This window comes from Sarcophilus harrisii, chromosome 5, assembly GCF_902635505.1.
Source record: "Sarcophilus harrisii chromosome 5, mSarHar1.11, whole genome shotgun sequence".
In the NCBI taxonomy this organism is placed as follows: domain Eukaryota; kingdom Metazoa; phylum Chordata; class Mammalia; order Dasyuromorphia; family Dasyuridae; genus Sarcophilus; species Sarcophilus harrisii.
In genome coordinates this window covers 247,747,021-247,773,411 of record NC_045430.1, presented here as the reverse complement: position 1 = coordinate 247,773,411, position 26,391 = coordinate 247,747,021, and the positions used below count along the sequence as shown (strand labels likewise).

Sequence of the window (26,391 nt, the reverse complement as noted above, 5' to 3'; positions counted from 1 at the left end):
TTGAAAGTTTAAAGAGCCACATAATCCTTGATTTGTAAATATCTCATAACAGGGGACATTTTTGGGTTACATTACAAGATTCAAGATTTAGCTACCCAAGAGCTCCTATGATGCCTGGAAAGCACAGACTGACACAGAAGTCCAGCTGAAAGGGACCTAAGAGATCATCTCTTGTAGGAAGATTCTTAATGTGGAATCTATGAACTTCAAAAAATATCTTGATAACTATATTTCAGTATAATTGGTTTTCTTTGGAATGCAATGTGTTTTGGGTTTTTTGTGTGTATTTAAAAGTTATATTCTGAGAAAGGACCACTGCAGGAGTCTGTGATACAAAAAAGGTTCAGAACTTGCTAAGAGCTAGTCCAATCCCCATAATTTGCAGGTGAGGAATACTACTAATTGGTTGCTGAGACTTAACAACACCTTTCCAAGTGATCTTACCATGGCCTTGGTGTACAGCCCAGTTTCTTTCAGGTTAAAATAAGAGCAACAGAGCCATCGTCCAGCAGGCTGCAGTTCCATCCCATCCGAGTGCCCAGCCAACCGAGGCCTCTGGTCAGGGCCCTGCTCCAGGTAACACAAAGTCCTAGAACCACTGATGAGACTGATAGCTCAGGCTCCAGTTCTCTCCGGTCAAGTAATTAAGCCTAACAAGACAGCCCAAGCTCTCTGGGGAAATGGAGAGATGCTTCCAGTAATTGGCAAACAGGCACCTGAGTCCCCAGAGAGTGGGGATTATGTGCTGGCAGCAGGGAAGGAGTTAGGGAAGGGTCAAGAGACATAGGGAGGCCAGATGGGATAACCTATTTCCATGCATAAATCATGAGCTGCTCTATTTACTGTTTGGCTCCTTGTGGACTGAGATACAAAAAGGCTGATCCATGGTTTTGGGGACCGGGTGATAGAAGCTCCTTTTGTGCTTATGGGAAAAGCTGCTGAGTCAAGCCTTGCTGATCCACTTCATCTGGTTCAAATAAGGCTGACGAGACTCTGGAATCTTGTCAGAAAAACTATAAAAGAGACCCATAATGTACAGGCCGTGCTCCTTTGCACCTTTCACCATAAACTAGAAGGTTCTTAGGACAATTGTCTTTTTGTGTGTGTCTGTCTATGTACAGACAAAAGGAGATGACAGAGAAATACGTGAGAAGTGCTTTGAGAAGACATGTTGGTGTGGACTCCGTAGGATGGTGTGCCTTTTTTCTAGTCCATTTCTAGTATTTTTCCTTTTTAATATTGCTAAGCATCCACTGAAATTTCTCAGTTTTTCCTTTTGTGACTTCTACACTGTTGTTAAACTAACACTCAATACCAAAATTAAGAAAAAGAAAGATGATGAAAATGACTTTTCTTTTGGCTGAGGCAATTGGGGTTAAGTGACTTGTCTAGGCTTACACAGCTAGGACGTGTTAAATGTCTGAGGCCAGATTTGAATTCAGGTCCTCCTGCACTATCCACGGCACCACCCAGCTGCCCCAAAATGATTTTTTTTATCTGTTTTTTCTTCTTAAAAATAAGTTTCTATAAAATTCACTGATTTCTCTCCCTCTCCCCCCCCAAAATAAAAAAGTTAAAAATGAAAAAAATTTGAAAAATCTGATCATTGAATCATTACAAAATCTAAAGATAATAAAAACAAAAAAGCATCACCAAACTTGAAGGAAATGTTCCTTTGCCCTATTTAAGAAAGTTAGCAGCAGGCTTTCCAGAAGTAAAGGTATCAGAGAACACTAATGTCACACACTACACCCAGCCTGCCAAGCACAAGTGGATATACTCTGAATTCTGGGGGACAGAATGTGAGACCCAATGTCCTCAGCAGTCCAAGACACAAAGGAAGAGTCACAGCCCAGAGTTAGTTCCCTGACATACTGTTTTACTTAGAAATTGGAGAAAGATCTGTCCTAAAGTAAGGGAGAGAAGAAAAACTCTTGAGGATGTCTTGACAGTATGTGGCAGCCTGTCATGGTCTCAAACACCAAGACAAATGGAAAATGAGACAAATGGTCCAGTCACCATTGCCGAGAAGGCCTTCGCTCCTCAGACGGCCCACGAATCTGGACTTCTCTGCCAATGCTCTTCCTGAAATGGATATGGAAGCTAGCAATATAATCACTACCTAAGGAAAAAAGAAGACAATTTTTGACTCTGATTTATTCCTTTCCCTGTGGCATTTCTGTAAAAAGGAAACTAGAGAATAACTAAGAGGACTTTCTTTCCTCAGGGACAGATGAGTGAAAAGGAAGAACTGGACTGAACCTGCTGATTCCCTTTTTTTTTGGTCCAGAAGCATCAAGGATAAGTTGGAGTCCATCAATTTCCATTTCCTTTTGCTACCATTGCACAGTCCAGTTACATTCAAAATTGGGTGACAAAAAATGATTAATAGGAATCTAACTGCCTAATGCCATTCATGGTTCACTAATATAATTTTGAAAAAAAAAAGAGTGGTAGACTTGATCTAGTGCAATTAGGCTTAATCTGAATATCAGAACTTTGTTTTCTGTTACTTACAGGAAAATAATGCCTTGTTGGAGAATATCAAGAAATATATTTCCAATACATCAAAGGCTGTGAACAAACAAGTCTGAAAAGAAGAGCTGCAAATTATTTTTTTAATGACAAAATCATTTGCCATTGATCACTTGGAAAGGTTTGGAAAAGAGAAAAAAAAATGGAATACTTAATAAAATTGAATTCCATCCTAGTGCAAGGTCCACACTAATTCTAATTTTAGTATATGAACTGCTGAAGACTGAACAAGGAGTGGAAACTATTAACAAATATAGAAAGGATTGCTCCAAATCACCAAAAAGAGAAATGAACCACTAGGAAGTCACCTCACACCCAGCAAATTGGCTGAGAGAGGGAGAGAAAGAAAGGAAGGGAGAGAGGGAGGGAATGAAGGAGGGAGAGGAAGAGAGAGGGAAAGAAAGAGAGAAGAGGGAGGGAAATAGAAACAAACTTACATAGATATATTTTACATAAATATGGTAGGGATAGGAATTGGGAGTAAAATTCTTGATTTCATTAGTATGGGGAACTCTTAGGTGAGGAAACTTCCAAGAGAGGAAATTGCAAATGGAACTAAGCTTTTCCTATTCCCCCCACAATTGAATCATCTTAGAAAGTTGCTTAGAAGTCTGAGAGAAGTGAATTGATCCATGGCATATAAACAGTTTATCTCTAATAACCACTAATAACACTGCCTTGCTATCTCAGAAAAAGTATATAAAGATGTCATAGGCACAAGGACCAGCTGGCTATGCTAAGGATCTCCAATGATAATGTCTGAAGCATTATCAACTATCACACATTTGGGAAGAAATATTTATTTACTGAGAAAAGTCTTAAAATACTCAAAGATTCAAACTTACATATTTGTTTTATTAAAATAATAATATGTTTACTCTTGAAATATAAATTTATGTTGTGTAGCTAAATGAAGCTATTTAAAATGTTGAATTTTTTCTATGATGTTTATTAAATAACCAAATACAGCTTCCAAAAATATTTTTCAAGTACCTCTGATTAGTCTTTTAAATGTAAGATATTTCCTAATATATATTATTAATATATATATAATATATTATATATAATATAATACATGACTCCTCCAATTATGTTTTAAAAAATAAAATTATTCAGTTTTTCTGATAAAGCCACAAAATTCACCTGAAAGCAAGATTAAAATAAAACATTGCTTGAAAATATAGAATATGTGTCTTCTAAAAATGAAACCTGTATCTAACTCTAAGTAGTGCAGAAAGTGTTTTAAAGCTACATCAAATGAGAATGAGTTTCTTTGTAGGAAAAAGTTGAGTAAAATTGAATCTTCCTGACAAGTGATTTTAATCAGTTTTATTTCAGTCATGTTAGAGACATAAGATGTTTTCCATGGAAATACTTATGTCATTTTCCTTATATTCCCTGCTATTAGCTACAACAAGAAATTGTTCTCTACTCCTGAATTCTTTGCTCCTTTGTTTTTCCCATAGTTCCTCAACCCTGGAATGCCACCACAAATGGTTTTCTTTGGTTCTATTCTTAAAGCCATCAAATAGTATTGCCTGGGCCAAGTACCAATTCAAATTAACTAAGTTTCTCTGGGCTCTCTGAGTTCCATGGTCATCTGCTTTCCTATCATGGTACCCACAGGGGCTGTTTCTAAACCTTTCCCTTCTTTAAATCTACAACTTCATCTTAGCTCTCTTCCTCTCTGCCCACAATTCCTTCTTTGCTGAGAAGATTGAGGTTATTCAGTGAGCAACTTGACCCTCAGCCTCTTTCACTCCCTTGAGTTCTAACCCCAATTCTCCATCTGTCTTAAGAGATATAGCTTCACTTGGATGTCACCATGGCAACTCAAAATTCCACATTAACTCAATTTTCCCCCCAAAAGACCTTCACGTTTTTCTTGCCAAATTCTTTTGATGCCTTTATTGTGTTCTTAGTAACTTATCAAGGCTCAAAGTCTTAGAATCTTCTAAGATTTTTTTCCTCTGCCCTATACTCTACTTCAATCAGTTGCCACATCCTCCCAATTCTATCTCTACAGTGTCATTCATATTTGTCTTCTTACTTCTCGTCTGAAGTACTTTAAGAGTCTCTTAATAGGTCAACCCGCCTTGAATCTCTCCACTCTGTAATCTGTCTTTCACACTAAAATAATAAAATGTTAAAAATAATCTTCTGTATATATATATATATATATATATATATATATATATATATAGTCTAAATATGTCATTCCCCTGCTCAAAAATCTATAGGTGAGAAAAGAGCTCAAATTATGCTATAAAGTGGTAATATCAAAATGATCTGGACGCAATAAAAAGAGATGGATGGAACAGAACCAGCAATTTAGAAAGAAAAGTAAAGGCATAAAATGTCTTACAATATACTACAATAAAATTTTAATGGATTGGTTATTGAAATAGGAAAAAATGTGAAAAAGTGATGTCATTTATAACAGTAGTGGAAAGTAGAAAAAATTTTTATCTATTGAACATATGGAAGAAATTTAGAAGACTAAAGATGTGGACTTGATTATATAAAAATGATGGAGTTTTATACAACAAAAAAGGACTTCAACTAAAAGAAAAGAAATAGATTGGGAGCAAAATATTTGTAGTAAATGTAGCTGATAAGATCTGATATCCAAAATCTATGAGGAGCTGACAAATTTATAAGTTTATTGGCCATTTACAAAAAGTTAAATGGTCAAAGCATATAAACTGGTAGGTCTTAAAAGAATAACTAGCAATTATCTAAAAAAGTAATCTGAAAAACCTTAATTTTTTTCCCCTTAGGCAATTGGGGTTAAGTGACTTGCCCAGAGTCAAACAACTAGGAAGTGTTAAGTGTCTGAGGCCAGATTTGAATTCAGATCTTTCCTGACTTCAGGGCTGGTGCTCTATCCATTTCGCCATCTAGCTGCCCCCAAAACTTAAATTTTAAAAGAACTCTTGAGATATATGCATTAGCAAAAATAGTTTAAACTTATAATATTCAATCGTGGTGATGCTATGGGAAAAATGTACAGTCACAGTGCTAGACAAAAGAGCTATGAATCAGGGCGATCATTTTGGAAATAAATCTGGCAAAATACAAACAAAGCTATGAGGCTGATCGTGCCTTTTGACATAATGATCCTGCTATTAGAACTATGGCCTGAAGATATTAATAGATGGAAAAGAGTCTACATAAAAATATTAATATAAGCTTTATTTGTAATAGTAAACTATAAACAATTTTTATTGTAATGCTTGAGGAATGGATAGACAACATTAATAATATCAATGTAATGGAATATTATTGTGCCATAAAAAGGCAAATATGAAGAATATAAAGAAATATAAAGAATAAAGAAATATGAAGTGACAGAATAGAGAAGGGAAAATTAGAATATATAAACTAGATATATGTGAAGTGCTTTGTAAACCTTAATGCTCTATATTAATCACAACTCTTATTATTAGCACTTACAAGAAAAATATCAGAAAGAGATCTGGAAAGAAATGTCATTATGATTTTGTTAAAGATAATAATATACACATTTCTTACTTGAATAAATTGTAAATAGGAATATTATGGTTTTATATGATAATATTTAGTTTATTTATTAGATTTACTTTTGATAGTTATTACCAAATTTATAAGAAATTATTTTTTACAAGAAAGATTTATGTTTAAACCAGGCTTCTGAGGACTTTTAAAGAAACTAGAGGTAGTAGAGAAATATGGGACATTTTTGAGAGAGTCATAGTCATACCTATAAGTTAAAGTAAATATTTTTGTATCTGAGTGAAGACTGGATTGGAGAAGAGAGAAACTCCTTCCTAATGAAATCCGTCTCTTCCTCCAAAGCTACCTCTTTCATTACCTTCTCTGATTTTCCTAGCTAAAATCATCTTCTTATTTTATTAGAGTTCTTTGCCCCTATTCCAAGTTATCTTGTATCATAAATACTTATGGGACCTCAAGCTACACACCCCATAACTTGATTATAATTTCCTTAAAGGGAAGCAAGTTTTTAAATATCAGCCCTTAGCATATGGTATCTGGCACATAGTTAGATGCTTAATAGATGTTGACTTGGTTTTACATAGACTTTGGTTTCCACTGGCTCAGTTCAGAGAATTGCACATAGCACATATTTACCGTTAATTGAAGTGAATATGTCAAAATGAAGCATTTATGAAATATTTGGTTGTTCTGTCTGTGTTCAAATGATGATTAAATACATGATCACAAAGAGGGCAAGAACAAAGACTATCCAAGTCCTCTGTGTAAGATAGGTGTTTAAGTGCTTTGTGAAAGGGAATGAATAATGATTCAAAAGAGTTGAGATGAGCACACAATGAAACAGAACAAATTGCTCCACTGGGACAGCACCAGGAAATAGAACAGCTACCGATGCTTGGAGCAAATGACAGATGCCCTGGCAAGCAGTTAGACTTACCTACAATTTATGGTGCCATAAAAGACTTAGGAAGTTTTAGGCCTTAATGCCGAGATTTGGGGGATACCTTGTATAAAGCACATACCGTCAGATCACAGATCTGTGGAGCTGGGAGAGATCTCAATGGTCATCTAGTCTTAATATTTTCATTTTACTAATTAAGAACTCAAAATAATAATAATAAAAATAAATGTTCTTACACATAATTGGAAAAAAATAGAAACTTAAATTTTAAAAAAAGGAAGACTTGAGTTTAATGGCCTCAAAGACTTACTAGCTATTTGATTCTAGGCAAATCACTTTGTCTCAGTTTCCTCAACTGTAAAATGAGCTGGAGAAGGAAATGACAAACCATTACATTATCTTTGCCAAGAAAACTCCAAATAGCTGACAGTCTTCAGCAGTTCATATACTAAAGTGAAGGAAGGGCAATATGCCCTTATATGTCTAGTGAAGCCATATTGCCACTGTTTCCTTTTCTAAATCTAGTACTGGAGTTATACATGGAGTTATACATGATTGCCTTGATTCATAGCTCTTTTGTCTAGCACTGTGACTGTACATTTTTCCCATAGCATCACTACGATTGAATATTATAAGTTTAAACTATTTTTGCTAATGCATATATCTCAAGAGTTCTTTTAAAATTTAAGTTTTGGGGGCAGCTAGATGGTGAAGTGGATAGAGCACCAGCCCTGCTATGACTAAAATAACTGATCAATAACCAAAAGCCAGAAGTCTGTGATTGTCTTTAAAAAAAAAAAAAAAAATATATATATATATATATATATATATATATATATATATATATATATTTCGATTAATGTACTTCAATATAGCTGGTTTCTTTGTACTTTTAGAAAACATTACTTAGAGAAGACACAGGCTTCCCTAGATTTCCAGAAGGCCTCATCATATAACAAAGGCTAAGAGCCCCCATTCTAGTCCTAGTCTACCTGGCGGTCCTTCCAGGCTATGAAACAATTTTGATATCACTCTAAGGTTTGTCTCCTCCAGATTCCTCTCCTTTTTAAAGAATCTGTCTTCTATATGACATGATTTTCAGACTCTTCACCAAACTGGTCACCCTTAGTCTGTCAACATAGCTTCTTAAAATGTGGTGCTTTGAATTAAATCCAATACTATGCAGAACTAGTGCAGAGAACAGCCGGCTCTTCTTGTCTCAGCTTGACAGGAACTTCTATTCAGGTAGCCGAAGTTGACAGAAGCCGTTTTTTGTTTTTTTTTGTTTTTTTGTCTTTATCAGCAATACATCCCACTTTTGGTTCAGCCTAAGCCTGCCTGCCCAGCAGGTTATTTCACATGAAATACTGTTCCAACAGGTCTTTCTCCTTTTCTGAATCTCTGCAGGAAACCAAGAGCAGACTTTTACATCTGTCCCCAATAAACGTAATAGTGTTAGTTTGGGCCCTTTGCCCCAGGCTACTTGAGGTGTTTTAAAACCTCAGTTCTGTGATCCATTATATTAACTATCCTCCCAAGCTCGGTCATCTGCAACTCTGACCAACATGCCCACTCTAACACTATCTAGATTGTGGATACAAACATTGTCACAGAATACGGTAAAAGGCAGAGCCCTCCAACAGCATCCCAGAGAGGCCTTCCTCCAGACTGGCACCCTCCACAATTCTCTCTGAGCTTCAATTTAGGATAATGATACCTACAGGATCCATTGTACAAGGTTATTTTACAGAGAGAGAATGTTGGTTTCGCTCTTTGTAAACCTTGAGCTGTGATTAACTATTATATCATATTTACTGTTTTTTATTTTTTAAGAATTATTTTAAATTCTTAACTATATCATCACCCGGTCCATATCTATTCTTTTGCACAAGTATATCACAAGAAACTCTGTTACCTATTGTAAAGGGCTGAAACTCTGAGTTGATGCACTGAGGTTGGACAGCCGAGCACTTAGGGCTAATTACCGATTGGACAATAGTCTATGAGCATATGCTTCCCACTATCCTGTGCTGGCTCAATAATTGGTGTATGCAGAGAATTGTAGAAGGGACTAGGGGGTTCAGTAAGACTAACTAGCCAGAGTCACTTCTGGGCGGGAAGAGGAGAGGTCATGGAGATCTTGCGTCCATCCAATTCACTCCTACCCCTGAAGACCAAGAATAAAGACCAAGGACTTTTGCTATTCTGACTCCAGCTGATTCTAAGGTATCCAGGGTGCTAACTTGGTCTTCACAACATACCTTGATGAAAATAAGATACCCTATACTATTGATGGTCCCTGTCCTAACAATCAGTTTTGTACTTCTCTCAAAAACTGAAATTAGATTATTTGGTATAACATGCCCTTATATGTCTAGTGAAGCCATATTGCCACTGTTTCCTTTTCTAAATCTAGTACTGGAGTTATACATGGGCAGCCAGGTAATATGATAAATAGCAAGACTCCTCTCTGTGAGTTCAAATGTGACCTCTGACACTTACTGGTTGTCTGACTCTGGGCAAGTCACTTTACCCTTTCTGCTCAGTTTCCTCATCTATAAAATGAGATGGAGAAGGAAACGGCAACTCATCCATTATCTCTACCAAGAAAACCCCAAATGGAATCATGAATAAAAATAACAACAAAGATACAGACACACACATAAATGCATATAAAATCATGTTACAGAATGTTACCATTGACATCAAACTCATTGATCAATAATAGCTATCCAAATCTACCTCCTTTCTTAAACTTTTAAAAACTCAGACTACATGCCTGGCTTCAATCTTCTCATACTTGTTCTATTCTTTATATTTTCTCAAACACTACAATGAGTATACAACGACAGCTACAACTCTTTTTGGCATCTTGGGATGAAATTCCTTCAGGTCTTAAGACCTGAAATCATTTAAAGAGGATAATATTATTAGCTTCCCATGTTTGTTCATGTTTATTACCTGTATTTTATGTTCACATTTGGAAATGATTTTCCTTGACAGAGAAGATGAAAGCAAATAAAAATTTAGTAGTTTTGCTTTCCTTTCGTTATCTAGTGACATTTAATTTGCCCCAAGCAATGAGCTTCTCACCTATTTTTTATATTTTATTTTTCATTCTGAACTTAAACACTAAAAATAAAAGCATTTGCATATACCTACAGCAGAACTCAAAAAGAGGATCAAATATGAAAGACAATCTCTATTTCATGTACCTTCCTTAAAAAAAAGAGCACATAATAAATTCCAGACTTTAATTTCAAAACTGTCCTGCTTTTGTGTGCTTCTCTCTGACCCCCCTTCTGTTCTCTTTTAGACATTCTGAGAAATGTTTCAAAGGCACTTTTTTGTTGGCATCCCTACTGCTAACCTCCTTTTTCCTCTCTCCACATATCTCCCCAATAAAAAACTAAAAGGGTGGGTGGGAGAACCTTATAAAACAAAAGTATAGTTAAGCAAAAATGAATCCACAAAGAAGTCCTGTCAACAATACCTATCTAAGTCCATCATCTTTGTTAGGAGATGGGAACCATCAGTTCTTAGGTGACACTGAAAGTCCTTGGATTGATCTATGTTCTCAAGTCTTTCAGGGTTAACACACTATAGATATACAGTTCTCTCTCTCTCTCTCTCTCTATATATATATATATATAACTATATAGATTTATATATATAAAACTAAATTATATATATATAACTATATAATTCTTTTTCCCTCTGGTTCCTCTCATTTTATTCTGCCTCAGCCCTTACTACCCACCATTCTTGGAAACTGCCTTTTTTTTCATTTCAGTGGAATCCAAAAAACATTTATTAAGTAGCCTACTATGTGTCAGGCTCTGTGCTAAGAGCCAGGGATACAAAAAGAAGCAAAGGACAGTCCCTGCCCTTTTAACGGGTAAGGCTCTTTCTTTTGGTACAACAGAACTGCATTCCATTTACACATTTCAATTTGCTCTGCCATTCTCCAATTCATGGACATCCCTTTGTTATTAAATGCTCTGCAAAGGAGCAAAACTACATTTCTTTTAAGATACTGTAGAATTTTTACTAAGTTAGATTGGCCTCCCTAGCTAATTAATCCAAATGAGTAAGGTTTTATTGGTGGGGAGTAAAAAGGGGGGTCAAACCTGTGACTTATCTGTTTTGGAAATTCCAGGGATGGAAACTCTATCAATACCCATCAGCTTTTTTGTAACAGACTTAGAAAGCTGTCCAGACCAAGCCCATCAAACTCAGATAAAACAAGGGCCACTAAATTATAAAGATCCCTCCACACTCTGACTTAGTTTTAAAATCTAATACGAGCTTTGCTTCATTGTTGTTTTGTTAAACTTCCCAATTACATTTTAATCTGGTACCTAAGGGCTTGGGAGTACTGCGTGTTTGATATCTCCAGCCTGGGGGACTGATACATCAAGCCTTGGCCAATGGCACAGCTGGCACGTGTCAGAGGCAAGATTCGAACTTCCGTTTTTTCTGACTTGGCAGAAGAAACTCTTCATGCTCTACTGGCTCTCCAATGAAGATTTACTCCAACATTAAAATAACAAATGTCACATTCTTTCAAAGTGTCATTAAGAAACACCACAAGACATAAAATCACATTAATGGGTTGTCCATAAACAGGTTCTGCTGGATTGGAGCTTTGGCAAGGCGAGGGGTGCTTGTATTATCATTTCTATCCATGATATCGACAAGTCATTATTCAAAAGGAATCATTTCCATATCATCATCATCCCGTTCATCATCACCTCGCCGTCAGATTGCTTCATCTTGTCACTTGATGCACTCATAAGACAATACTTTATTTTAAGCATCGGATTGAATTAGTCCCAGCTGTGAAAGCGGCAGACAAAAGCCCACTTCCCCACCCAAAGTCTCAGCGAGCACAACCTTTGGGAAGGGATGATTTCCATTACATTTTCATCAGGTTCTGGCCAAAGAGCAGTAGATCATATTATTACAGAGACTGGAAATGTAATGGTTTGAGGTTGCTAAGCAACGCCACAATGTTAAAGGCCTCTGTATCTGTGATCTCTGGAGACTCTCAAATTTCATTAAAACCTGTCCATAATGATTACACAAAAGATCCCTGTGAAGTTCATAAACAAGCAGAGTAAGGGGATGCATTAAAACTTTGATTGAAGTTGCAACCAAATCTTTTTGAGTAACCAGTAAGTAATGTGCACATCATTTCTAAATAGTCTATATGCTATATTGGAGGGGGGGGGGAGACACGTGTGTTTATATGTATGGATTATGTATGTACACAACTACATACACAAATGTGGGTATATATAGATAACCACATATATGGACTATATCTGTGTTTGTGTGTGGGGAAAGAGAGATAGAGAGAAGGGGGGGGGAAGCATTGGGGTGGGGGAAGGAGAGAGGGAGACAGGGAGAGATGGAAGGAGGGAGGGAGGAAGAGAGGGAAAGAAAAGGGAGGGAGGGAGAGAGGGAAAGAGAAAGAGAGGAAGGGAAAAGAGAGAGAGAGAGAAGGAGGGAAAAGGAGAGGGAGGGGAGAAGAGAGGGAGAGAGAAAGGGAAGAAGGGAGAAAGAAAAAGGGAAAAGAGAGAGAGGGAAAGAAAGAGGTAAGAATAAAGGAAGGGAAGGAAGGAGGGGGAAAGGGAGGGAGAGAGACAGACAGAGACACATACAGAGAGAGGTAGGGGGCAAGTATGGGGGGCAGGAAAAGAGAGGAGGAGACAGGGAGAGATGGAAGGAAGGAGGGAGGAAGAGGGAGTGGAAAAAGGGAGGGAGGGAGAGAGGGAAAGAGAAAGGGAGGAAGGGAAGGAGAGAGGGAGAGAGAAAGAGAGAGGGAAAAGGGAGGCAGGGAAGGAGAGAGGGAAGAATAAAGGAAAGGAAGGAAGGAGGGGGTAGAGGAGAGAGAGAGGGAGGGAGGGAGAGGGAAAGGGAGAGGAAGAAGGAGAGAAAATGAATGAGAATATTATGTGCTTTCTGGGTGTGGGTCCCTCTGTCCTCACAAGCCGTATCTTCTGCAGAGTCAGCCCTGTGCTGCATCCTATGTAAAAGGAGTCAGGATGCTTAATTGGTGGAAAAGTTCTCAGCCACACATGGCACACACCCTCTCAGGCTGACTAGGTTGCAGACCCAGAGAAAGGCACTCCATGGAGGCAGGGGGAGAGAAAGGCTGGGAATGGCTCTAGGAGTCCTAGACATCCATGGGAGCCAGTCTCATATATGCTCCTTGACCTTCTGGGTCTACGTTCTAGCTACATCTGAGAAGACCTCTCCCCTATGTGATGGTTCCTTCTCTCTTGCTGTGAAATCAGATGTTAGCTCACTCCCAGAGTCCCTGGCCTGTGGGTATTGCTATTCTGCAAAAACTCTGCCTGCTCTTTTGCTTGGATAAATGAGTTTCTCCCTCTTCTCCACTTGTTGCTTTTGTGCACCTGCTTTTGCTGGGGAGAGTCTGGGCTGGGAGGTGTAAGCAAGGGGAACGCCCCCAGCCATTGGGGGCTCAGGGACTCATCCCTGTGGACCAGCCCCACTCCTCGCTGGTATCCTCCCTTTGCACCCCCTCCTTCCCCAGGTCGGTGCTGCTGGGCTTCCCCCAACTGCCTGCTAAGTGAGCAAATTCTTAAATCACTATTAACTCTCCCACAACTGTGTATTTAGAGAATCCACATAAATATAACGTCACAAACGCAACATATTATATGTTTCTATTAGACACACTCAGCACGCCAAATGAAATTCAATTAGAACACATAGCAATCAACCAATCAGCGTGTCTTTATTGAGTGCCTTTTGTATGCCCAGGTACCGACAGATAAAACCGTACTTGTCCACAGGGAGCTTCCATTCTGTCACTGACAAACGTGCTTTAAGAGGAAGGATTTTTTCATAGGAAGCGGCACAGGGAACTGCAGCGATGAATCCAGCTAGTGTAGAATAAGGACCTTGGCCATTTTTCGAATGAAAGATGCTGGTGGAATAGCAAAGGAAGGGGTGGGGAAGGCAAGAAGCATTTACATAGCACTTATTGTGTGCCCGGCTAAGCACTTTACAGATATTGTCTCCTCAGATCTTCACAGGGACAGCTGGTGGTGCACAGGATAGAGCCCTGAGCTCAGAATCAGGAAGACTCTGAGTCTGAGCCCAGCCTCTGACACCTACCAGCTGTGTGATCCTGGACAGATCCTGTCCCCGTTTGTCTCAGTTCCCTCATCTGTAAAATGAGCTGCAGAAGGAAATGGCAACACCCCCCCCCCCAGCATCTTTGCCAAGAAAACCCCCAATGGGGTCCCAAACAGTCAGTCAGACATGACTGAAGCAAATGATCAATTACAGATTCTCATGACAGGTCTGGGAAGCAGGTGCTGTTCTTACCCCCATTTTACAGAAGAGAATACTGAGGCAGAGGTTAAATGATTTGCCCAAAGTCACACTAGGAAGTGTCTCAGGTCTTCTTGACCCATGGTCCAAAGCTCTATCCACTGAGCCACCCACTGCCTTTGGCATCTTCTCCCATCAAAATCAGCACACAGACATTTTTATAGGCTACCTTGCTTTGATAGACCATTTCTGGGAGGAAAAAATCTAGCCATCGATATCAATAGAAAAACTAATCGAGAAAACAGAAGATGAAAGAGGCTTCAAAACCCACAGAATGAGGAATTCTATCAAGTTGTATCAAAGCACCACACTGGGGAATTGCTCTTGGGAGGGCCACGTCCAGTCGCTGGTGCTCCTGAGGCAAGGCTGCGTAACAGGGGCCTTCCCAGGGCTCTCTCTGCTCCGAGCTCGCAGACTGCCCCAACCCCAGCTAAGCTCTTCCCGACAACGGCCGACCGTCCCACAGAGACACTGGCCGTCAGGGTATGGCATCTCAGCACAAGCCGTGTTGTTAGGGGAAAAAAAATCAAAACTGGAGACTGCAGTTACGGCTGGCGTCATGACTTGGTTAATGCTTCTATCCGAGGGTGTCCAAAATCAGTGACCTCCTGGACCTCCTCAGAGAAGTGACTGAGGGCCTCGGGGGAAGGTGGGCAGCGCAGTGAAGGGGGTCTTTGTATCTGCCATTGCCAACAGCTGCGTTCAGCTCTGGTCTCAGACACTCACCAGCTGTGGGATTCCTGGACAATTCACTCGTCTCAGTTTTGTCAACTATAAAATGGGGATAATACCCTCTACTTTCTAGAGTCGTCATAAGGATCAAATAAAATAGCCCCATTGTAAAGTGCCTTATAAACCTTCTTGTTATTATCACCAACTCAAACAGATTATTTAACTGAAAGATGGCATGAGATGATTTCACAGGATTACAGATTTAGAATTAGAAGGGACCATAACATCCTCTACTTCCTTCTCCATTTTGCAGAGGAAGAAACTGAGGCGCAGAAAGATTTGATGACTAGTTCAGAGTTTTACAAGATTAGGTGCTTCTCACTTCAAATTTTCCATGCTGCATCTCTATTTACTGTCAACCTGCCTGAACTCAAAACTTTAGCTTGGGAAAAAAGAGGTCAGATTGCATCTTGAAATGTAGGTTATTTAACAGCATGAAATTGAAAACCACTCTCAGATAAATATTTTAAAATTGTAACTGAAATATCTTTTTTTTTTTAACATTCCTAGTTTTGTTGACTAGTCAGAAGATGGAGATATTAAAAACAAACAAACAGAACAATATACTTTGGTATATTAAGTCTGCCAAAACTGAACAAATTTCATTAAGCAAACCACCTACAGAGTATTCATTTTCTTCAACAGAATGAAGTGTTTCAAATTATTTTTGAAAAATAAAACTAGAAAAAATTTAATTCAAGTATTTATTAGGTTAGAGAACAAAAACCAATCTTTTAGATAATTCTTCATATTGTGAGGAATAGTTTTAAAACTACCTTCTCTCTAATATTTAGCAATACTTTGAATATTAGTTGTTTTAAAGAAAAGACTTCCATAAATGACATACCATTAACAAGATTCCCATCAACAAGCAGATCTCCATTTTAAGCAATAGCGGCTAAACGGAGCCACTCATGATCTTGCCATATGGGTAACCGGCCATAATATTCACTAATAATAGAAGCAAACTAGCTGGATTCATCTTACATAGATTTTACTACATTCCAGTGACTTACAATTACTATAATTTGCACAGGATAATAACCCCCAATGAATGGGAATTTTCAGGGTTTATCCTAAATATATAGGTCGCTCTTAAGTGAGCTACAAAATGTGTTTTTGATTTCTGTGGGAGTAGGTTATAGAGTCATAAAACTAATTCTAGGGAATCTTAGCATATGGTTATCATTCCTATTGGGTCAGGCTCTTGCTGGATTGAAGCTGGGTCAGGAGGAGAAAACATTCTAGCTGGAGCCTCTTCTTTTCAGGAAGACTGGGGTTGGATTCTCTCCTTAGATCATCTTTGTCTTCAGTACCACCTTCACGATCATCATTACACCTGCATTTCTATAGCTCTTTGAGGTTTACAGTAATATTGTATGGTCAGTGCTATTATTTAGAGATAATAAAACCGAGGTAGAAAGAGATAAAGTGACCTAAGCAGAGTCACACAGCTAGTAAGTATCTGAGTCAGGATTTTGGACTATGGTCTTCTCGACTTCAATACTCTATCAATCGCACAACCTAGCAATTGTTAGATCAATGTCTAAAAATTAGTCCCCTTAACAATTGACAGCACAAAAATTGATTTGAAATGTCTGAGAAAATATCCTCTATTTTCTAAAGTCAGGGATATATTTGATAAAATTCGTTATTTCTAACCTGATGCTCCTTTATACCTCAAAGGCTTGTTCCTTACAGTGTCAGGTCCAACTCTATCCATTGTTAAAAATTAAGAGTTTTGTTTTTCTTTTTACTTAAAGAATCACACCAGTCATCAACTTCAAAAGGAAGTACTACAGCTGTTTCACGGGACAAATTTTTTGGAGAAGTATTAAGTGGAGAAAGAATGAGACTGGGTTATTCCAACAGTTGATTAACAGCCCAAAGCTTCTCTTATTTTATTTCAAGTACAGGCTCTTCCAACAAGATGTCTCCCATTCATACATCAAGAAAATTTAAGATTCCTCGGAAGATATAACAGAAATAACCCTACCCAGTACTCCCCTGCAAGCACGCTTCAATTCAGCGGCTCTGGCCTAATTTATGTGTCCTGTTCCTCTCTGCAGCTGGTCCCCCAGGCTTAGAGTTCTCTATCATCACCTCCTCCATCAGGTGGGGCTTAAGAACAGGAGGTACTTTCCCTGTAAGGAGGAATCTAATTCAGGGAAGTTTTCCCCTCAGACACTGAAGAATTAAAAAAAAAAAAGAATAAAGGGGATCATTAAACAAAGGAAGAGTGAGGGATAATGAGTCCTCACTTGGGACCTTCCAGTGGAGGAGAAAGTGAGGAAGCAGCTTGGGTAGAGCCTTGGGATGACCTTTTGGGAGGATACAAACAAGAGCTGCACAGGATGGGTGGGCAGGGAGGGCTGCCATCTGCATCACTGAATGGAACTATGAGATCCCATATCCATCTGAGAACCTGAAGATACCCAAGAACTTATACATTCAAGGTGGAAATATCAGCACACATGAATGAGCCTTGTTTTTTGTTCATTCAATCAGGCAACAACCTCTCTTCTGTGTTAGCTAGAGAAAGAGCGCTTTTACCCTCCCATCTGGAATGAAGGTGAAAAGAATAGCTGGGAAAGCACTAATTTACTTGGAGTTCATCCCAATTTTTTTCTTTCATTTTTTACAGGCTTCCTACCCTGAAGACAGGTGAAAAATCCTCTATTTCAGCATTTTTCTTCTAGGGAAAAAAAGTCAAGTTGGAAAGCCTTAAGGAGAAATGAAAGGTAAAGACATGGTAAGATTTGGGAGGGAACAAAGCTAAGTGAAGGATATTTTGGACAAATCTTTAACTTTAATTTGCCTCTGATGGCTCCCCCTTCCATCTTGATCATTTAACCTCTGAGATGGAGGAATGGGAGTGGTCCACAGTGATCTCTTACTGGCCAAAGGGTTCTTGTGGTTTTTGGTCTTGATGATTCCATATTTGAATATTTCTTGATAGAATACAGATGCTCAAGCCCAAAACAAGGGAAGACGCATAAAGAATCAGGTTGCTGATCAGCTAATTCTGATTAAATATCTGATCCTATCTATACTCTAGGAAAATGCACATTAATGACAAAAGGTCTTACATTCAGGTTCTCAGAAAACTTGAAGATCACCAACAAATATTCTGCTCTATTTTTAAAGGCAAGATATAGGACGATTAGCTAAACCCTTTCTTTTATCTTAAAGGGGTCAGTATGGTTAGATCACAAGATCATTCAAGAAGGATGTTATATAAATTTAACACATCTCTCTTATATTAATGATCAGAGCTGGAAGGCATAGATTTTTCTTATAATTATCTATCAGTAAAAAAAAAAGAAAGAAAGAAAAGAGAAAAGAAAAAGAAAAAATGTAGTGTCTGAATTTTAAAGAGGCAGGAAAAGATGTGGGATTTTAACAGAAGGAACTCACCACTCTCTTTAATGAAAGGTAAGGTGAACAAGTCATGGAACCTTTATCACCTTAACTTGAAGTGTTCTTTTAAAAATGACATAACTGTAATTATTAACAAGCTTAATCCATGTCAGGGCCAGTAGGGAGCACCATAGAGCACAGACTGCCAAGCTAGTCAGAGAAAACTCATCTTCTTGAGTTCAAATCTGGCCTCAGATACTTCCTAGCTGTGTGATCCTGGGCAAGTCACTTTACACTGTTTGCCTCCATTTCCTCTTCCATAAAATGAGCTGGAGAAGGAAATAGCAAATACTCCAGTATCTCTGCCAAGAAAACCCTAAATGGGGTCACAAAAAGTTGGACATAACTGAAATGATTCAGCAGCAATAAAGCTAGTCCCTCTGAGACCACTGAGACCTAGATAGAAGGAGGGAGTGCTTTGGCCCTCATTTAAAATGTCCAAGAAGTCAGTGTAACTTCCAACCCAGGAATGAATAAAAACTGCTTTTCTCTCTCTTTACAAGCATGCTCCTTAAAAACAAAACAAAACAAAACAAAACAACCCCCCCCCAATCCCAAATCACCAAAAACAAACAAAAGATCCAAATCTTATTTTTTACAAGCATTTATCTTCCCTTCTCACTGACATACGTTAAAAATTATTTTTTTAAGAAAAAGCAAACATATACATAATATGTATAGTCCAGCAAATCCAATGCAGTAGCTCTCAGCCTGCATTTTTTAAAAATTCTGATCAAATTTTTTATTTTTATTTTTTTTTATTTAATAGCCTTTTATTTATAATTTATATGTATGGGTAACTTTACAGCATTGACAATTGCCAAACCTCTTGTTCCAATTTTTCACCTCTTACCCCCCACCCCCTCCCCCAGATGGCAGGATGTCCAGTAGATGTTAAATATATTAAAATATAAATTAGATACACAATAAGTATACATGACCCAACTGTTATTTTGCTGTACAAAAAGAATCAGACTCTGAAATATTGTACAATTAGCTTGTGAAGGAAATCAAAAATGCAGGTGGGCATAAATATAGGGATTGGGAATTCAATGTAATGGTTTTTAGTTCTTTCTCTCTCAGCCTGCATTTTAAGCCTCTCATCTCTCTGGGAGGAGATGGGTGCCATGTTTTGCCTTTGGGTTCTCTGGAGTTGAGTCTACCCCAATTCATTCATTGGAGTTCTAAAGTTTTTCAAAGCTGTTTTTCTCTAGAATACTGTCATTTGTTGCTTGGTCTTCTAGTTCTGGTCATGATAAGGGTGTTCCAGGTGGGAGAGCCTGCTCAAACATACTGTATAATACCTTGTAGGGCTGGCTTTCTTTCTCAAGCCTTGTGCAATTTGGGATTGTAGGGATGACATGAATGCTTAATTGAGAAAACGCTTCTGTAAGACACTAACACCTGCTCTCAACCTTAGTCCTTTCAGAGCAACAAAGGGCTTTTATTTTTGCTTTGCCATGTCCATTTAAGAGTTTATCATTGAATACTAGCTCTTAGACCTTTCACTTTTACATTCTGCACCTCAAATTCTGGAATCTTGTTGTTCATTTAAAAAGCAGATTCTACTTATCTCTCACCAGGAATAGGGAGAATTGATACCCTTCCTTTCTGCCCAAGCACTCTTGATTTACCTTATTGAGATACTACAGCTACATAATCCAAATTGTGATATGTCATATTTAGCTTAAATTTTAGGAAACTCATTCATCTGGTGAGTCAAATGATAACTACAAGTACATATTATCTAATTACTAACACCTATGAACAAAAACTTAGAGAGTGGGATTCTCCATTTATCATTGGGGTGGCAATGGAATTCACTAACAATTGGCTAAGATTCATCTCCTAGACTTCCAAAGAGCTAAGGCTGGTGGTTCTCCTCCCTAGACTTAGAAGAGAATGAACATGAAAAGGCCTAGAGGCCAAACCTATTGGGGGGGGCATGTGAGCTCAGGGGAAAGGAAGGAGGAGACCCTAAGATTTGACCACAGATAGAGAAAGATTTCTCTCATTGATGAGAATGCAGCAAAACCGTTACCTGCTGCTGGCTTGGGCTGTTTTAAAGACAATGAAATTTATGCAACCAGCAGAAAAAGGGTCCTCCCCACAATGAGGTGGGCCAAGGCAGACTCCCCATGCACACCCCAGGTCCACAATTCTCTCAAAAGCAGCTCCCCAGAATTTTCCACCTGCCGGCTTCTACACCCACTAGACCCTCATTATGAATGGATCACAAGACTCTGAATAGAAGAAGTCCTCAAGTCCCAAATCCTTATTTATAGCCGAGTGGAAGTGACTCGCTGAAGGTCCCACAGATAGGAAGTTGCAGATTCAAAGCCAGGATCCCTCCTGTTACTCCAGGTTGCTTCCCCAGAGATGCCCCCTGCAAAGAGCTGCTATTCAGGAATCCAAGGGTGACTTGGGAGACAGATGGATGAGCCCAGCGGGAAGTCCACAGACGGCCCATGAGAAGGATGATAATCTCTCAGCCTTTCTCCAGTGGCTGCCATTCCTGCCAGGTGGGAGATCCTGACATCCTGCCCCTATGGCTGCTCCCCCCAGCAACACACTACATCCTGGAAATTATACTTCCAGACGTGGCCGGAGTTATTTGTCTAGTAAGCAGCTGTCCAGGTAACCTACTGCAATGTGACCGGCCTAACAGAGCCAGGCTGTAGGAGCCCCATTTTAAAACTAATAAACTGACTGTGCTTCCCAATTTCACTGTTGCTGATCCAGTCATACTGTGATGAAGGGCATAAAGATAATGCTAATGAAATGAACAGAAAGCCATAATTGTTGTGAAATTGTTAAAATATTACAAAAAAAATAAAAAAGAATTTCCGAGTGCTTACTAAGACCGTTGATTTGTAAATAGGACAGGACATTTTCAGAAGGCTGTTAGTTAACCCAAGGTGTTAGTTGGTCCTTTCAAACGCCTTGTATTTATTGCACAAACTGGTGCTGGGACAGGGATCAGAACCAATTTATTTTCTGACTCCAGAGTCAGTGTTCTATCTAGATGAGCTTATTAAAGGAACAGGTAATTTCAAACTCATTTTTAAACCAAATATAGTTTTATAAGCTAATTCTTTGAAATAAGCTTGATTTCTTTGAGTGCACAAATAAAGGCAATTAAAGTATCTGTATTTGACTTACCAATCTCCTTATGGCTTTCAAGAGCAACTTCTGTTCCTTGGGATCTTTCTTAGACTTCAATAATTCAGCAAAGCTGTCCATATTTTCTGGAGACATAATGTCCGTGTTTTCTCCTCCATACAGCTGGACTAACACAAAGAAGCACCTTGATGAAACCTCAAATATCTCAGGATCTTCACTTGTAAGCTGAAAAGAGAAAAAGGACAGCCAAGTTTAACTTTCAGGGAGGATCCTGACCTTCAGATTCCTTAAGAAATGCACTTTTCAATTGATTGGGGTAGGGTGGAAAGCAGAGAGAAAGCAATGTGAAAATGGGGAAAAAGCCAAGAAGAATTAGAGGAAAGCATTTTTTAATATTTTAAAATACATGAGATGGCTTATTTGTGTTTGTTCATTCATTCATCCGTTTATTTATTTATGAAAGCTAGACTTGCAAGTTAAAATCCTAAACTGACCTGCTGAATAACTAGGAATGAGATCATTTTTTAGCCAGCATATCAATTCCATGTATATACCTCTTCAAGTTATTCCCCTTTCTGCATTTTCCTCTGAATTTTCCGATAAATCACTTATAGGACCTTCCTTTTTGGGTCTCAATGAATAGATACAGGCCCTTCTATGGGACCTCTTCCTTCTTTAATGCAAAGTCTGAATTTCCTCTGGGTCACCAGATCCTTTTCATAGCCTGTCCTGATCTTCCTCATTATTACGACTTACTCCCTCCTCAAATGGCCGTGTATTACTTATATTTGCACGTGTTAGACCTGCCAGTGATAATGGCAGTAATTAAAAACAATAACAACTGATATTCAGAGAGTGGTTTTGTCCCAGAGGAGCACTCTTCCCATGAGTCACTTTTTTTTGGCTAAGCAAAACAGAGGGGCAAGCCTTCTCTAATTTCTTAATAGTGACCCATAAATAAAAGTAGGCCTCCCCAAAGGGGGTCTGAGGAGTCCCTAACCAGCAGGCAGGGACTTTGTACTCCTTGGCCCAAGAGCCCTGTATACAGGGGTTCTCTCATTTTAACTCTCACAACAACTTGGTGAGATGATGATAATAGTGATGATAGCTGGCATTTATATATAGTGCTTCAAAGAGTAAGCATTTTATAGACCTTATCATACTGAATCCTTAAAATAGCTCTGTGACATAGGGGCTGTTATTATCCCCATTTTACAGATGAGGAAACAGGCTAAGGATCCACTAAATGACCTGTCCAGAACCACACATATACTAAGAATTGGGGATTCAAAGATTTAAAGTTGGAGATTCAAACTTATCTAAGTTGAGAGCTCTATCAACTATTCTATAGTCCTGTCTAATAACAGAATTCCTTTTGCTTGAAAGCAGAGCTTTGAATATCCAGAACTTAGCACACAGGTGGTGGTGACCAAAATTTATTTTAAAAATTGAATTGAATAAAAAGTCACAGAAACCATTTGCTCTGTTATGAGAAAGTTTCTTATAGCTTGTGTAGCTCACATTTGTTTAGAAACATTTTTTCCTAGCTGGTATAAAAATACATTTCAGCCCTGATCATGTCCAAAACGCCACCAATCTGGATGTCACTGTGTCAGAATATGGAATTACAAAGAAAAGATATTTTTTGGCTACACTGAACCAATCGAATACACATAATCAAGATTAAAAGATCAACGGATTCTCATCTGAAAGATGATTATAAAAGCAGTGAGAATGATGATTTAATAAAGAAACTGGAAGGAATCATGTCCTTCAAAGTAGCCCTTATGGGAAGCTACCACTTATTCTAATGATGACAGTGTTCAAAACATTTCTGCAATCTCAGTTAATACACAGTCTTTCCCAGTTGTCTCAGCACTGAGACTTTATTGGGTGGTCAGACTGGATAATGCTGGTTTAGGTCAAGCGTGTATAGGCAGTATATAGGGAAAGGCCTAATTCACTTTTCCCAGGGCCCTCCTTCTACACACCTTCCCCCCACTTCCCCCTCATTATTCTTTATTTGGTAATTTTCCAATGACAACTGGAAACTCATCAGACCCTTGACCTTTCTCCAATCACCCACCTCCATTCAGCTGCCCAGGACAATTTATTCTTTTTTATTTTTATTTTTTTGAACTTTTATTATTATTTTTAATAGCTTTTTTAATTACAAGTTATATGTATGAGTAATTTTTACAGCATTGACAATTGCCAAACCTTTTGTTCCAATTTTCCCCCTCCTTCCCCCACCCCCTCCCCCAGATGGCAGGATGACCAATACATGTTAAATATATTAAAGTATAAATTAGATACACAATAAGTATACATGACCAAACTGTTATTTTGCTGTACAAAAAGAATCAGACTTTGAAATATTGTTCAATTAGCCTGTGAAGGAAATAAAAAATGCAGGTGGGCAAAAATATAGGGATTGGGAATTCTATGTAGTGGTTTCTTAGTCATCTCCCAGAGTTCTTTCACTGGGTGTAGCTGGTTCAGTTCATTACTGCTCCACTGGAAATGATTTGATTGATCTCATTGCTGAGGATGGCCTGGTCCATCAGAAGTGGTCATCATATAGTATTGTTGTTGAAGTATATAATGATCTCCTGGCCCTGCTCATTTCACTCAGTATCAGTTCATGTAAGTCTCTCCAATCCTCTCTGTATTCATCCTGCTGGTCATTTCTTACAGAACAATAATGTTCCATAATATTCATATACCATAATTTATTCAGCCATTCTCCAATTGATGGGCATACCCTCAGTTTCCAGTTTCTGGCCACTACAAACAGTGCTGCCACAAACATTTTGGCACATACTGATCCCTTTCCCCTCTTTAGTATCTCTGGGGTATAAGTCCAGTAGAAACACTGCTGGGTCAAAGGGTATGCACAGTCTGATAACTTTTTGAGCATAGGTCTAAATTGCTCTCCAGAATGGCTGGATGTATTCACAATTTCACTAACAATGTATCAATGTCCCTGTTTTCCCACATCCCCTCCAACATTCCCCATTATTTTTCCCTGTCATTCTAGCCAATCTGACAGGTGTGTAGTGGTATCTCAGAGTTGTCTTAATTTGCATTTCTCTGATTAATAATGACTTGGAGCATCTTTTCATATGGCTAGAAATAGTTTCAATTTCTTCATCTGAGAATTGTCTGTCCATATCCTTTGACCATTTATCAATTGGCTTGATTTCTTATAAATTAGAGTCAATTCTCTATATATTTTGGAAATGAGTCCTTTATCAGAACCTTTGACTGTAAAAATGTTTTCCCAGTTTATTGTTTCCCTTCTAATTTTGTCTGCATTAGTTTTGTTTGTACAAAAACTTTTCAATTTGATATAATCAAAATTTTCTACTTTATGATCAATAATGATCTCTAGTTCTTCTTTGGTCATAAATTTCTTCCTCTTCCACAAGTCTGAGAGGTAAACTGTCCTGTATTCCTCTAATTTATTTGTAATCTCATTCTAGGTCATGAACCCATTTTGACCTTATCTTGGTGTAAGGTGTTAAGTGTGGGTCAATGCCTAGTTTCTGCCATACTAGTTTCCAATTTTCCCAGCAATTTCTATCAAACAATGAGTTCCTATCCCAAAAGCTGGGGTCTCTGGGTTTGTCAAACACTAAAGTATTAAGGTTGACTGTTTTGCCAGGACAGTTTCTTCAACCAGTGTCATGGAATTCTACTTATCATGGAGAAGAATCTTAATTTAATACATAATGATATTTCAAAATTCCAAGTTTGGGAATGGAGAAAAACGAATGACTGCTATAGATACATGGACCTACTCAGATTTTTTTAAAAAGACACTTAGAGAAGACATATGTATGGGCAAGGATAAAAAGTGAATACCAAAGAGTGACCTGCTCTTCTAAGAGTGGTATCTGGATGCTCAAGTGTCGGAAGGAGTTGTAGCTGGCGAATAATATTAGGGTTAAAGAGGGATTTTTTTTCTTCTTTTTTTTGAAGTCACACTGGAGGCTCAAGAGAAATAATCAAAGAAAAAACAGAAGAACTCTGTCCACGGGGATGGGATAATACCAAGGGATCACATCAAAAAGGCAGAACTTCCTCGCCATTTTCAAGCTTTCTCCTCCATTCCTACCAGAGTTCATTTGGAAGAATTGGCAGATGTGGTTGCTGGTAGCTACCAATGTCCTGAGACGGATTATGAAGAATGAAAGCAAAGGACTGACAAAGGACAGATATTCCCATTTTTTTTAAACAAGAGAATGGCTTTGATTCCAGGAAAAATTCTAGAAATGTATTAAAGCTCCAGTTGATGAATACCTCAAAAAGGAATCAGTGATTCCCTAGGAGTTAAAATGACCCAAGAAAGAAAAGATCAACCTAGACAAACATCTTTCTTTTCTTTTCTTTTTTAAACAGGACAATGTAATTGGTATATCCAAGAAAAACTCAATGTACAATATCCTTAAATTTCCATAAAGTATTTGTCAAAGTTCCCACGATATTCCTGGGGACAATACGGACAGATTTGGTAATACAGGGCACAGACTCAGAAGTGGCTGACTGGCCAGATCCATAGGGTACCCAATCATGGGCTGAAGTCCATTTGAGGAAGATCTGTAGGGATCTTGTTTTGGCCTGTGAAAATCAACATTTTCATCAGTTGCTTGGTTTGACCATGTGGGTAGTTACAGTAACTTGCTGGATAAACAGAGTTGGAATCTATGATGATTTTGATAGGCCAAATATAATAAGACAAAGTTTAATAAAAAATGTAAAGTCTAATCCTTGGCTTCCAAAACTCAACATTGTAAGAACAGAACAAGTAAAAC

The 26,391-nt window shown here is 38.3% G+C and overlaps 1 protein-coding gene and 1 long non-coding RNA gene across 6 annotated transcripts in view; one reads left to right on the top strand and one right to left on the bottom strand.

The window, feature by feature from the left end:
* The window catches only part of ULK4 (unc-51 like kinase 4), a 627,906-nt gene that overhangs the window by 146,207 nt on the left and 455,308 nt on the right, over positions 1 to 26,391 (bottom strand). For all 5 annotated transcript variants that reach the window (XM_031940060.1, XM_031940061.1, XM_031940057.1 and 2 more), the window contains one exon: positions 21,614 to 21,799. In XM_031940060.1, coding sequence (XP_031795920.1) covers positions 21,614 to 21,799 — 186 coding nt within the window. The remainder of the gene's footprint in view (positions 1 to 21,613; positions 21,800 to 26,391) is intronic.
* LOC116419483 lies at positions 11,940 to 21,986 on the top strand. Its single transcript, XR_004229807.1, has 3 exons — positions 11,940 to 12,108; positions 17,676 to 17,772; positions 21,737 to 21,986. It is a non-coding gene; the product is annotated as an uncharacterized LOC116419483 (long non-coding RNA).